At 40.3% G+C, this 14,411-nt stretch overlaps 1 protein-coding gene across 2 annotated transcripts in view; it reads left to right on the forward strand.

Moving 5' to 3' along the window:
* EIF5B (eukaryotic translation initiation factor 5B) overlaps window positions 1-13,218 on the forward strand; it is a 69,742-nt gene extending 56,524 nt beyond the window's left edge. For both annotated transcript variants that reach the window (XM_057740534.1, XM_057740536.1), the window contains exons 15-24: window positions 5,580-5,711; window positions 6,125-6,307; window positions 6,446-6,607; window positions 7,121-7,252; window positions 8,312-8,443; window positions 8,552-8,628; window positions 8,750-8,914; window positions 10,337-10,475; window positions 12,221-12,382; window positions 12,746-13,218. In XM_057740534.1, coding sequence (XP_057596517.1) covers window positions 5,580-5,711; window positions 6,125-6,307; window positions 6,446-6,607; window positions 7,121-7,252; window positions 8,312-8,443; window positions 8,552-8,628; window positions 8,750-8,914; window positions 10,337-10,475; window positions 12,221-12,382; window positions 12,746-12,853 — 1,392 coding nt within the window. In that variant the 3' untranslated portion in view covers window positions 12,854-13,218. The remainder of the gene's footprint in view (window positions 1-5,579; window positions 5,712-6,124; window positions 6,308-6,445; window positions 6,608-7,120; window positions 7,253-8,311; window positions 8,444-8,551; window positions 8,629-8,749; window positions 8,915-10,336; window positions 10,476-12,220; window positions 12,383-12,745) is intronic.
* The last annotated feature ends 1,193 nt before the right edge of the window (window positions 13,219-14,411 follow it).

Genomic DNA, 14,411 nt, shown 5'->3' on the forward strand with positions numbered 1-14,411 from the left:
ACACACACCTGATAGACCATTGCCTTCCACTTCATTTTGTTAATTTTTTTTTCTTCTAGGAGTTTAACTGTTTGTGTTTCATCCAGTTTCCTTAATTTATGAAGGTCATTTTGAATCTTCATTTATTCTTTAAAATAATAGTTACCTTGTTCAAATACAGACAGGTCCTCCCTTAGGCATTTTCTACAAGCCTATGCTTTTGGCCTCTGACTTGAGCGTGAATTTGCCAGTGGTGGGCAAATCTGGATTAAGCAAGCATGGTGACTGCCAAATTGCAGTGTAAGTTCTGTCTCGGACATCTCCATTTGTTCCTTATTCCTAGAACTTTTCTAGTGAAGATGACAATCTAACAGGATCTCAGTCTGCTTTTCCTCTACAGGCACTATGTTAGTCACTTGCGCTTCCCAGTTTCATTATTGTCTCCAGAGAAACTACATCCTAAGAGCTCTGAGTTAGCAGCAGGATGAGGTGGTGGTGAAGAGCTTGGCTTCCAGGGTTTGACTCTTGGGTTCATATCCTGGCTTTGCCACTTCAAACTATATAAAGAGGGACCTTAATTAGCCTCCTTTTGTCTGCAAAATTGAGCATTACTGGATTTTTATAAGAATTAGAGGCAATAAAACACATCAAGTGATAAGACTAGTATCTGATCAAAGTAAGATTTCAAAACACTTTATTATTATCATCAGGTGGAAAAGTTGTGACAGATATTTTTATTGTTTCTGTAAATTTGCTTTATCCTTATTTTTAAAATTGAGGTAAAAATTATATACAGCGAAACACACGGAACTTAAGTGCGAAATGAGTGTCAATAAATGTATACATCCTTGTTACACAGCCCAAATTAAGACATAAAACTTTGCATCACCCCGGAAGTACCAACATACCCCATTCCAATCAATTCCCAACACCTCTTAGCAACCACTGTTGCAAATTCTATGCTCATGGGTTAGTTTTGCCTGTTTCTTGAATTTCATGTAAATCAAATTCAACAGAATAAACTTTTGTGTCTGGCTTTTTATATTTAACATTATGCTGCTGTGAATTCATCCTTGTTGAGAGTGTGAGAAGTTTATTGCTATTTAAAAAATATGTCTTCGTTTTTTTAGAGCAGTTTTAAATTCACAGCAATATTGAGGGGAAAATACAGAGATTTCTGATAATACCCCCTGCCCCTATACACGCATAGCTTTTCCCATTAGCAGTATACCCCACCCAAGTGGTACTGTTGCTACAATTAATGAATCTACACCGACATAATCAAAGTCTGTAGTTTACCTTAGCATTACTCTTGATGTGGTGCATCCCCTGGGTCTGGACAGATGTATCATAATATGTGTCCACCATTATAGAATCATACAGTATCTTCACTGCCCTAAAAATCCTCAGTGCTCTGCCTATTCATCCTCCCACTTCCCACCCCCTGGCAACTAATAATCTTTTTACTGTTGCCATAGTCATGCCCTTTCCAGAGTAGTCATATAGTTGGAACTCTACAGTATGTGTGTAGCCTTTTCAGATTATCTTCTTTCACTTAGTAATAGGCATTAAAGTTTCTTCTGTGTTTTTTGTGGCTTGATAGTTTCTTTTAGCACTGAATGATAATCCTATTGTCTAGATGAACCAGTTTATTTATCCATTCACCCACTGAAGGACATCTTAGTTTTTTCCAAGTTTTGACAATTATGGACATAGCTGCTGTAGACATTTGTGTGCAGGTTTTTGTGCGCATGTAAGTTTTCAACTCCTGCGTAAATAACAAGGAGCATGATGGCTAGCCATATGGTAAGTGTTGAGTTTTATAAGAAACTGCCAAACTGTCTTCCAGAGAGGCTGTACCATGTTGTATTTCCACCAGCAGTGAATAAGCTCCACATCCTCACCAGCATTTGGTGTTGTAAGTGTTTTGGATTTTGGCCATTCTAATAGGCACTTAGTGGTATCTTGTTTTAATTTTTATCTCCCTGGTGACATAAGATATGGAAGGAACATCTTTTCATGTACTTATTTGCAATCTCTGTATCTTTTTTGATGAGGTGTTAAGCATTTTGGCCCTTTTTTTTTTTTTTTAATTTTATTTTTTTTTGGGGGGGTACACTGAGTTCAATCATCTGTTTTTATACACATATCCCTGTATTCCCTCCCTTCCTTGACTCCCCTCCCCCTCGAGTCCCCCCCACCCCAGTCCTCTAAGGCATCTTCCATCCTCGAGTTGGACTCCCTTTGTTATACAACAACTTCCCACTGACTATCAGTTTTACAGTTGGTAGTATATATATGTCTGTGCTACTCTCTCGCTTCATCTCAGCTTCCCCTTCACCCCCTGCCCCCTCTCAAACCTCAAGTTCTCCAGTCCATTCTCTGTATCTGCGTCCTTGTTCTTGTCACTGAGTTCATCAGTACCATTTTTAGATTCCGTATATGTGAGTTAGCATACAATATTTGTCTTTCTCTTTCTGACTTACTTCACTCTGTATGACAGACTGTAGTTCTATCCACCTCATTACATATAGCTCCATCTCATCCCTTTTTATAGCTGAGTAATATTCCATTGTATATATATGCCACATCTTCTTTATCCATTCATTCGTCGATGGGCATTTAGGTTGCTTCCATGTCCTGGCTATTGTAAATAATGCTGCAATAAACATTATGGTACATGTTTCTTTTGGGATTATGGTTTTCTTTGGGTATATGCCCAGGAATGGGATGACTGGATCATATGGTAGTTCTATTTGTAGTTTTTTAAGGAACCTCCAAACTGTTTTCCATAGTGGCTGTACCAACTTACATTCCCACCAACAGTGCAGGAGAATTCCCTTTTCTCCACACCCTCTCCAACATTTGTTGTTTCCAGATTTTGTGATGATGGCCATTCTGATCGGTGTGAGGTGATACCTCATTGTGGCTTTGACTTGCTGGCCCATTTTTAAATTGGATTCTTTATTTACTTATTGTTGAATTTTGAGTTATTTATTTTAGATACCATTCCTTTATCCAGATGTGTTTTTTTGCCAACATTTTCTCCTAGTCTGTGCTTTGTAATCTGTCTTGACTGTCACAGAGCAAAAGTTTTTAATTTTAATAAGTCCAGGTCATCAGTTCTTTCCCTTATGGATCTCGCCTTTGGTGCTTTGGTGTTGTATTTAAATAGTCATCACCATGGCCAAGGTCATCTGGGATTTCTCTTGTTATCGTCAAAGAGTTTTAAGAGTTTGGTGTTTTACATTTGGGTGATCCATTCTGAGTTAATTTTTTTGTGAAGGGTGTAAGGTCTGTGTCTCTATTCAGTGTTTTGCATGCGTACGTCTAGTTGTTCTAACACCATTTATTCTCTACTACTGATTTTTAAAAATTAATCATTGAGTCTTAGTTGTGGCACGTGGGATCTTTCATTGTGGCATATGGGCTTCTCTCTAGTTGTGGCATGAGGGTTTTCTGTTCTATAGTTGTGGTGTGCAGGCTCCAGAGCACGTGGGCTCTGTAGTTTGCAGCACGCAGGCTCTATAGTTGAGGTGCGTGAGGTCTGTAGTTGTGGCTTGCAGGCTTATTTGCCCCACGGGTGGGATCTTAGTTCCCTGACCAGGGATTGAACCCTCATCCCCTGCATTGGAAAGTGGATTCTTTACCATCAGACCACCAGGGAAGCCCGTTTACTATTGATTTTTTAAATGTTAAACCTTGCATTACTGGAACAAACCCCACTTGATCATAGTATATTTTTCATGTATTGCTGGATTTGATTTACTAAATTTTTTTTAAAATTTATTTATTTATAATTTTTTGGGGGTACACCAAGTTCAATCATCTGTTTTTATACACATATCCCTGGATTTGCTAAATTTTTTTAGAAGATTTTTGTGTCTGTATTCCTGAGTGATTTTGGTATGTAGATTTCTTTTAATATCTTTCATCTGGTTTTGATATCAGAGTAATGGCCTCATAAATGAGAAGTATTTCCTCCTCTGTTTGCTGAAAGGGTTTGTGTGGAAATGATATTCTTTTAAGTGTTTGATAGGATTCACTAGTAAAGCAACATCAGCATGGAATTTTAAGTAAGTTTAGGTTATTTAGGTTTTTTACTTTTCTTTTGTTAGGATAGAAATTTGTGTCTTTCAGAGAATCAGCTTTTGGTTTTATTGATATTCTCTATTGTTTGTCTACTTTGTATTTCATTGATTTCAGGGTTTTTATCCTTTCTACTTACATTTGTCTTCATTGTTCTTTTTCTCAGTTTCTTAAGGTGGAAGCTTAGATCATTGATTTCAGGTATTTTTTTCTTTTCTAATATAGGCATTTAAAGGTATGCTTAGCACTGTTAAAAGCACTGCTTAGACGTATTGTGTTTTTTTATCATCATTTAGGTAAAAATATTTTCAGAGTAGTTTTACTTTATATAAAATTTTAGGTTTAAAAAACATTTTTTTCCTTCATCATCTTCATTTTCTGGCTTTTGTTTCTACTCTTTCTTTGTTCCCCAGTATGTAATGTGGGCTTTTTTGATAGCTTTTAAAACGACTTTTTCTTTAAGTTTTGTCAGTGAGATTATGTACGAGTTTTCTTTAGATTTATCCTGCTTGAGTTGGTTTGATTTCCTTAGAAAGTTCTTGGTCATTACTTGTGCAGTTATTTTTCTGCTCTCTTTTCTTACTCTTTCCTTCTTTAAGTGTTTGATAGAATTCTAGGACTTTACTTCTATTAACATCATCCCATAGTGACTGAAGTTTTTTTCTTTTCTCCATCCTTTTTTCTCTGTGTGCTTCAGTTGGGATAGTTTTTATTTGCTTTACTTTCCGAGTCACTGATCTTTGGCAGTATGTAATTTGCTTAAGCTCATCCAGTGATTTTTCTTTTTTCATTTCATGTTTTTTATATATATATATATATATATTTTAGCTCTACATGTTACATGTTTTTCCTTTAAAGTCATTGAGAATATTTATAATAACTATTTAAGGCCTTCATATGCTAATTATATACCATCATTGTCATTTCTGGGGCTGTTTCTACTTACTCATTTTCTTCTTGATAGCATTCAGATTGATCTACTTCTTTATATTATCATCCTGGACTGAGCCAACATATTATGCCTTTTTGTTTGTTTTTACTATTAAATAATCTTCCTGTTTACACCCAGTTATCATCACTCTTTTGAAAAGTGGGGGGAAATAGATTATTTTCTGTTTTGTATATTTTTCATATGTAATTTTCCTGGTGATGGTACTTGGCTGTAATTAATCATTCTTCCTGTCTACTACTTAACAAAACCATTTTGGAATTCCAACATATGTTAATGTTCCTAGGATAATTCTAGTTTTTCATCTTTTGCAAAAAATAGCCTGTCAAACTGGTTGGAGGCTGGTGGGCAGCGTGGTGCTTCCGTTTCTAATTTAAGAGGGGATGCAATTAAGCCGACTCTGAGGGGTTTCTGGTACAATGAAATATCTGAGTATCACACACTCTTCCAGATATATGTGATACACATTTAGAATTTTCTGAAACTTTTATATTAACCTTAATTAACTTCCTGAGTGTTGTGAGTGCTTTAGAGATGTTTCTTATGCGAAAAACTTTTCCAGATTGATAGGTTGTATGATTGGAAAAAGAGCCCCGACTCTGATGTGGCTGCTACTTTAAAGAAGCAGAAAAAGAATACAAAAGATGAATTTGAGGAGCGAGCAAAGGCTATTATTGTGGAATTTGCACAGCAGGTAAAAAAGTTTTCCTTTCTTTATGAAGAGACTATATCATAATATTTTTTCTTCTTTTACATTGTCTTATAATTAAGTCAGTATTTTCATTAATACTCGTTCTATTCCCCTGTTAATGGCAGTTAGCATTTTTTATTCTTTTCCCATCTTCCTTTTTCTTTTTAAATCTTTATTTCAAAGACCTCTCTTTGTAGTCTGGATGTTTAAATTTTAAAAACCAAATTGACTTGGAAAGAAACTACTTTTCTGTAATGTGGTTAATACCTCTCTAGAATATACATGACCTAAGAGTTTTTGAAGAATTTTCAGAATGACGAGCCATTGTTCATGCAGCTTCTAGTTAGTCATTTCTGTTCTGGAGACCTCCTTCCACCGCTCAGCCTGTGGGAATGACTTTGCTTTTTTGTCTCTAGGGATTGAATGCAGCTTTGTTTTATGAGAATAAAGATCCCCGTACTTTTGTGTCTTTGGTACCTACCTCTGCACATACTGGTGATGGCATGGGAAGTCTGATCTACCTTCTTGTCGAGTTAACTCAGACCATGTTGAGTAAGAGACTTGCACACTGTGAAGAGCTGAGAGCACAGGTGATGGAGGTAATGGTCAGCTTTTCAGTTTATTTCCCACCCCCACCCCCCCAACAGGGTTCTTGGGTGGGACATTTACTACTTCGGATTAATCAGCATGGTGCATTGTAGCCTCTATTTCACTCCCTTTGCAATAATGTCTCTTAGGTTAAGGCTCTCCCAGGAATGGGCACCACTATAGATGTAATATTGATCAATGGGCGTTTGAAGGAAGGAGATACAATTATTGTTCCTGGAGTAGAAGGGCCCATTGTCACCCAGATTCGAGGCCTCCTGTTACCTCCTCCTATGAAGGAGTTAAGAGTAAAGGTAAGTCAGGGTGGTAAGCGTTGGCACATGGGGACTTGCACAGTGTTTAAAAATTCTGCTGAGGTTGTTTTCTTACTTTGAGAGCCACCTGGCTTAATGCACAACACACACCCTTCACTGACTTTATTTTAGCTGTCACATACAGGAGGGACCATCCATCAGAGTAGAGATGTGTGAAAGTCCTTATTTACCAACTAAGTTTCTCATAAAAATTAATACTGCATTGTTTTGGTTCTACACTGGTAGCTAGTTATTCGTCTGTTATTGGTTTGTATGTATGGTAACATCTTCTCTGTGACTTGTCTTTTTACTCATTCTATAGTATCTTTAGAACCAGAATTACTTAACTTTAATGTTGTGTTTATCAGTCTTTCATTTGTGTTTATTACTTTTTGTATCTAGTTTAAAGAAATCTTTCCCTGTCCCAAGGTCATGACAGTATCATCTTACATCATCATTTACCACTGACCACTTTTCAAATAAATGTGGTAACAAGTGTTTTGATCTCTGTAGAACCAATATGAAAAGCATAAAGAAGTAGAAGCAGCTCAGGGGGTAAAGATTCTTGGAAAAGACCTGGAAAAAACGTTGGCTGGTTTACCCCTCCTCGTAGCTTATAAAGAAGATGAAATCCCAGTTCTTAAAGTAAGTTTATTTTTTCTCCAAAGCTGTTTTGAGTTGTACTTTGTGTCAGTAGAGCACATGCTAAGAATAAGGAATAAAATGGGGACCTTCGTGAAGACTTAACTGCTGGCCTCTTAACAAACAGCTGATGCTTTTAAATTACTTCAGTTTGTATAATCATGAGTTGGCATAAATGATCATTTATACACATTAAAGTTAGAACATTTTATTTAAATAAGAAAATGAACCAGAAGCTAGAAGAAGTTGTTTATTTTTATTTATGTATTTTTTTTAAAGATACTCAGATATATAGACAGAACTAAAAAAATCTCTTACTGGGTTCTGGGAGTCATTTTAAAGCCTGTCTGACTATTTTCAGAAAAAGATGGCAGATGTGAGCCCAGCAGAGTTTCACAGAAGCAAACATTGAGACGTAGTTATTCTTTTACCAAAGAGAAAATACCACTGTTCCCAGCATGTGGCTCTTCTCGTGTACTGTGACCATTATTCATTAGGCAGCACCTGGTCACTGTAGTAAGGGAATTAGCTACGTTAGGGCCCATGAAAACAAGGCAGGCATCCCTCTGGCCAGTCTTGAGTATGGGTGGACTTGTGCATCTTTAATGGCTTCAACATGGTTGTTTTACTTATTTCTGGTCCAGATCTCTTCACCTTCAAAGGAACAATGGTGGAGTAAAGGGCTGCTGAAATTAGGATATTTCATCATTAAATACCTTTGGGCTACTGTAACATATTACATTCGTGTAGTACTTTTAACTTTTAGAAGATTCTTATTTATCATGTCATTCCATTCACCCATCTACTCTGCCAAGTAATGCAGAGGTTAAACATATTTCAACATTAGTAAACCTAACATAGACAGAGGTGAAGAGGGATACAGCTCAGCTATAGCCCCCAGATCTCTTCCTTTCCCATACAGGTTCTGCTGTGCCTTGCCCGTCCTAAGCCTTGGTGTCTTATTTTCAGATGAATACTTAATCAAAAAGGGAAACAGTTTAATTTTAGGCTGCTGAGATAGAGATGTACTTATAAGCTTGTCAAATGTAATTTCTTTTCAAGGATGAACTGATCCATGAGTTAAAGCAGACACTGAATGCCATCAAATTAGAAGAGAAAGGAGTTTATGTCCAGGCATCTACACTAGGATCTTTGGAAGCGCTACTTGAATTTTTGAAAACATCAGAAGTGCCCGTAAGTAATGGTACCCACCCTCCACAAGAGTCAGTGGTAGGCCTTGTTTGTGGTGCTGTTCCTGTTACCTGACACAGGCAGTTAAACTAGGAAACTCCTTTTTTACAGTATGCAGGAATTAACATTGGTCCAGTCCATAAAAAAGATGTTATGAAGGCTTCGGTGATGTTGGAACATGATCCTCAGTAAGTAATTTCTCTTCTGGTGTGAAGGCTTTTGTATTGTCTACATATTTTATCTTAGTAGAACTGTTATGACATGGTCTATATTTTATTGAATAATCTTTGATGTGTTTTAACCTTTCAGGTATGCAGTAATTTTGGCCTTTGATGTGAGAATTGAACGGGATGCACAAGAAATGGCTGATAGTTTAGGAGTTAGAATTTTTAGTGCAGAAATTATTTATCATTTATTTGATGCCTTTACAAAATACAGACAAGACTACAAGAAACAGAAACAAGAAGAATTTAAGTAAGTTGGTGATTTTACCTACTTTGGATCTTTGGTAATAAAGTTGATTACTTGAGGATTACCGCATACCAGCAGGCAGGTGTGTAGACAACAGAAGCGTGGCACTCGCTCGTCTCCTGGAGGCTGCATCCTCAGGTGGTGTGCTACCACAGATTGCTCCCACCTGAGACACTAGCAGTGTGTGAACCAGTCCTGTGACATTTCTGTTTAGTTTTTAATTTTCAGTTTGGCAGACCTAGGTTGCATTAATGAGTGAGTAGTTGCTACATTTGGGGACTTTATCTTGCTGGAGTTCCTCCTCTGGGGTTGCATGGAGTGGACGTAGTAACACGAGAGTGTGGAAAATCAGAAACAAAAGGAGGCGAGGCATCCGTGGGAGCAGTGTCGTTCCTCCAGCAAACCTCAGAGCGCCCGGCAGTGCTGGGGGAGTCAGCCAAGACCCTCACCAGGTCCCTGCCTCTTGAAGCTCAGGAGAAAGACAAGCAAAGAACACATGAGAAGTTGGGATAAGTGCAGAATGGAGCCGGGAAGGGCCTAGGTAAGGCGAGGAGAGCTATGGTTTATAGTGCGGCTGGGGAGGCAGCTCATCTGAGGAGAACGAAGTGAGCCTTCCAGACACCTGGGGTATGGCAAGTAGGACAACACTGGCCAGCAGTTCAGAGGTGGAGGCGGCCACAGTCACCCTCCTCCTCGGGGCGAGTGGCAGATGTGCTCAGCAAAGTTGGCAGCACCCAGATCATGTAGGAAGGACCCTGTAGGACATGGGTGGGATGCTTTAGGGGTTGGTGGTAAGAGCCTGTGAGGAGGCCCCCATAGTCCAGGCAGGACGTGGCAGAGGCTCACACCAGTGGAACCAGAGGGAGGGACGGCTCAGTCTGAGGTACATTTTAAAAGTAGACTGTCTGGTAAATTTTGGGTTTAGATTGAGGTGTGCTCACTTTAGATCATGAAATCTGAAGGGAAAAGACTTAAGTTTGATTAAGAAAGTGCTAGAAACCATTAAAGCGTCTAAGCATATGCCTGATAAGCAGAAAAAGTGTCCTTTTGGATCAGCTGACTTGGAAACACGGTAGAGAAAAGGAGGATGTGGTGATGCCTGTGGGGTCCCTAGAATAAGCTTCCTACAGGCCCTAGGACACAGTGACAAGTGGACTCCACGGAGGCACCCAAGGCCATCTTCAAGGGCAGGGCTCAGCCTTTGGTCTGGGCACAACGTGCTGCTGTGATGCAGCTGCTTTGAGAGAAGGGAAGAGGATGAAGAGAGGATGCAGTGACCCAGGGACCCCTGAGTGCCATTGTGCGGCCTTCCTGCTGCTCTCAGCTGAGGGGAGAGGAAGCATCATGTTCACCTTTATTTGCTTTTTTATGCTTCTGAGTGATTTGGAAGCTTAAAAATTCTTGGGCTTTCTGTTTTCCTTTTAGACACATAGCAGTATTTCCCTGCAAGATAAAAATCCTCCCTCAGTTTATTTTCAATTCTCGAGATCCGATAGTGATGGGCGTGACTGTGGAAGCCGGCCAGGTGAAGCAGGGGACACCCATGTGCGTACCTAGCAAAAACGTAAGTTCTGGTTGTAGTTTTTAGTGTGTCATCTCTTAAAGCAGTTCTGGGAGCCAAGGGTGGTAACAGAAGTTGAACTCAAGCAGAGCTTGTCTCCTGTAACTTATACCTCAGTGCTAGTGTTCTTTCGTCAGTGTTGATTCTCAAGCACCCGGTGTCAGTGCTTTAGAGAATGAAAGTTGCAGAATTAGTGCCCTTTAAAAATTTTTTTTGATATTATGAGTCTGGGGGAAAGTTTAAAGAATAGAATAATGAACACTCATTCCTTTCTGCTAGATTAGCGTCATACCTAAGAAACATTAACATTAATTCAATAAAATCCTGTAATTCAGTCTTCATTCACATTTCATCAACTGTCCCAGAAGTGTCTTCAGTAATGCCACTTGCTGGCCTGGCCCAGGGTGCCTTCGAGGTCCATCGCATTTGGTTATCAGTGTGTTAGTCTTGAGTGGGAACAGTCTGCCATCCTTTTTGAAGAAGAGTGCAGCCCAGCAGTCTCGCAGATGATTTCTCAGCCTGGATTTGCCTGGTTGTTCCCTTGTGACTAGACACAGGTTAGAATGCCTGGGAAGGCCGCTGAGCACACAGGTGCTCCCGCGTGCCTCTGCACTGTCACACGGGTTGACACTGTCGCGATGCTAACTTGGATAATCGGAGAAGGTGGTGTGGGCTCAGCATCTCCATCAGAGACAGATCGTCCCTCGTTGTAATGACTGCCATCTGGGGGCACTGAGAGTCCCTGTGAACTTCCTAGCAGCTTTAACAACCACTGACAGTCCTTGCCTGAGTAGTTATTTCATCAGTGGTGCCAAGATAGTGATTCCCCTTCCCACACGCTCCTGTAAAGAACCTTCTCCCCCCGGCCTTTTCATTAGGTATCTTACACATACCGTTCATTTTTGATACCTCGATGATCCGTTATTTTGGTCTGTGGGAGCCTGTTGAGGTTGGCTTGTGTCCTTGCATGTAGCACTTAGAGCCTTTTCTTCCTTTCTGGTGCATTAAGGTGCTCCAGGCTCATCTAGTACTTTCCCTGCCCCAGACCTGGTTCCATTAGTGGGAAATGGCACCTGATGTCCTCCGAATGCCTCACTGCTTCTAGGAGTCATGCTTCTCTGCCATGTCACTGGGCTGAGCTAGGACACTTAACTGGCAATGATCTCCTGTGTGGCTTTGGCCAAACCAGATAGCCTGTTTGTGCTCTTATTCCCCTGTATTTCTTCACAAGACAGGCAGCAGAGGGGTGTGTTGTTTCCCTCAAACTGTAACTGAGGTCAGGTTGCTCACATCCTCAGAATGAGAAGCAGAGTTCTCAGCACAGCTGCCAGGCCTACTCCGCGGGTCCTTTCCTCTCTGCCTCCAGCCACTCGTTCTCCATGCCCATCACTCCAAGCTCATTTCTGACTCAACTTCCGTGCCTGCTGGTCCCTCTTGCTCTGGCAGCTGTCACATGGAAGGGCAGGGTGGAAACACATTGGATTGACAGTGTGCTCTCCACGTGTCCCAGAGCATACGAGCCATCTCCTTTTGTCCTCACAGCCATCTCGTGAAGGCAGAGGGGGTGTGGTGGTGCATCCCCAGCTCACCAGTGAGAAAATCACACTGTGAGAGACCCAGAGACCAGGGTGTTAGAGGGTCACAGGCTGTCTCATTCACTCCAGTTCTCATGGCAACTGTCCAGTTCAGGTGGCTGTGATGGCCATGATTCCTCCACTCACACTGTAGTTTCTGTTCTTACTTTACAGTTTGTTGACATTGGAATAGTAACGAGTATTGAAGTAAACCATAAACAAGTGGATGTTGCAAAAAAAGGACAAGAAGTCTGTGTCAAAATAGAGCCCATCCCCGGTGAATCTCCCAAAATGTATGGAAGACATTTTGAAGCTACAGATATTATCGTCAGTAAGGTAAGTACTCAGCACAAATGGCCCCTTTTAAGAAAGGTGGTCGTTGGCTCTTCTGATGACCTTTACTCAGGAGCTGAGGGCTTAAGCTTAGACTCTGATGGGACTGGATTCTTCATTAGGGCTTGGTCTGTAGTCCAGCCTCCTGACAAGAGTGCCTGCTGTGACTTTTAGGTCAGATCCCCAAAGAGATGTGGTGCTGGGACTCTGCTCCCCGAAAACGCAGGCAGGCAGGCTCTGCCATGGTAATTTCTGCCTGAGCTTTCTTTGTTGACGAGCAACATCTGGTGACAGACCTGGGGCCACGTGCTGTTATTTGGCCCTCGTTTGTTGCCTTGTGTTCACTCTGTGCCTTGGGCCTTGCAGATCAGCCGGCAGTCCATCGATGCCCTCAAAGACTGGTTCAGAGACGAGATGCAGAAGAGTGACTGGCAGCTTATTGTGGAGCTGAAGAAAGTATTTGAAATCATCTAATTTTTCCACACGGAGCAGGAATTGGAGTAAATGCAATATTATGTTATAATACCACCAAGAAAAACAAGGCAAAAAATGGAATGGACCTATCTGAAAACTGATGAACCTAAGCATAGAAAGAAAAAAATAGGTGTATAAAATGTTTTCCATGAGAAACCAAGAAACTTACACTGGTTTGACAGTGGTCGATTACACGTCCCCACAGCTCCGACGTGCCTGTTCACTCGCCCACGCCTTTCCCAACCCTTCTCTACTGGCTGCTGTTTTAAAGTTTGCCCTTCCCCAAATTTGGATTTTTATTACAGATCTAAAGCTCTTTCAATTTTATACTGATTAAATCAGTACTGCAGTATTTGATTAACCAAGCTTCTGCAGATTTTGTGATTCTTGGGACTTTTTTGAGGTAAGAAATACTTTATTTATGCATATCCTTCCCACAGTGATTTTTTTTCCCCCAGTGTTCTTCTGCCATATGCTCTTAGGAATTTTTTAAGATAGAAAATTAGGCATTCTGATATTTCTTTATCTGCTTTGTGTGACACCATGGTGTAAAGCATAGCTGGCTGCTATCTCCTGCTTGTGTGGTCATGAGAGTCCAGTGTAATCAGCATAGTTCTGAACTCCAATAAAGAAGCCAGACATTGACCCGCGAGCTCTGCTAGGCTTCATGTCAGCGTAGCTGCTCTCCCGTGAGTCTTCATCCCATGCAGCTCGTTCTTTCAAGGACAAGAACTGTTTTATTACCTGTCATACCTTGTGTACTGGCACATGTTAACATTAGGAATTTTTGTATATCAATCTTGGTCTGTTTTGTCCTAGCAAATCCTATCATGCATACGTTTTCTGATGAGACAATCAGTAGGGTGTTGATTACATGTTTGGGCTTAGTGTTTCTAAGTTGTTACAGACATCATAGTGGTTTCTTCATATTAGTAATCTTGATTGTAGCTAGTTTTTTATGGTTTTCCTGATGTGGGAAGTGGGTCCCTGAGGTGAGAAATCTATTAGCATCAGAGTAATTCTTCTGGCAGATCCCTAATATCTGACCACCTATTTATTAGCACAGTGTTGAATGAAGTCAGTGTGCGGTGTTGGAAGAAAATGTTCCCGAGTATTCACTGGCATAGAATTATAAACTATATTTTTAAAGTGTTATGGCATAACATATAGCATAGAAAAATACTTTTATATACATTTGAAAACCTGTACCATTCTTCATTATTGAAGTTTCCCAAGGGCCAGTAGAGGGGAAGACAAAACCTCTAAACCATCTGGGGGACATAATTTTCCCAGGAAAAACTAATCTTCAGTTGTGTGTGTTCTAATTCAAAATATGTAAATTCCTCCACTTGGAAGAAGTAAAGAAGATTTTCTTAACATGTCCCTGTGTTCATGCTTGGGCTCAGGAGTGATCAGAGTATTTGGATGCTTTCTTTACCCTTGCTGGGCCCTCTCAGGAATCTCAAAGCTTAGCATGGAGGTTTTAGTTGCCATCTGGCTTGGAGGTTTTTTTCAGCCTTTAAGTATAACAGTTCAGGATTTGCTTCCTAAAGGAGTC

Source organism: Hippopotamus amphibius, chromosome 7 (assembly GCF_030028045.1).
Source record: "Hippopotamus amphibius kiboko isolate mHipAmp2 chromosome 7, mHipAmp2.hap2, whole genome shotgun sequence".
Lineage (NCBI taxonomy): Eukaryota > Metazoa > Chordata > Mammalia > Artiodactyla > Hippopotamidae > Hippopotamus > Hippopotamus amphibius.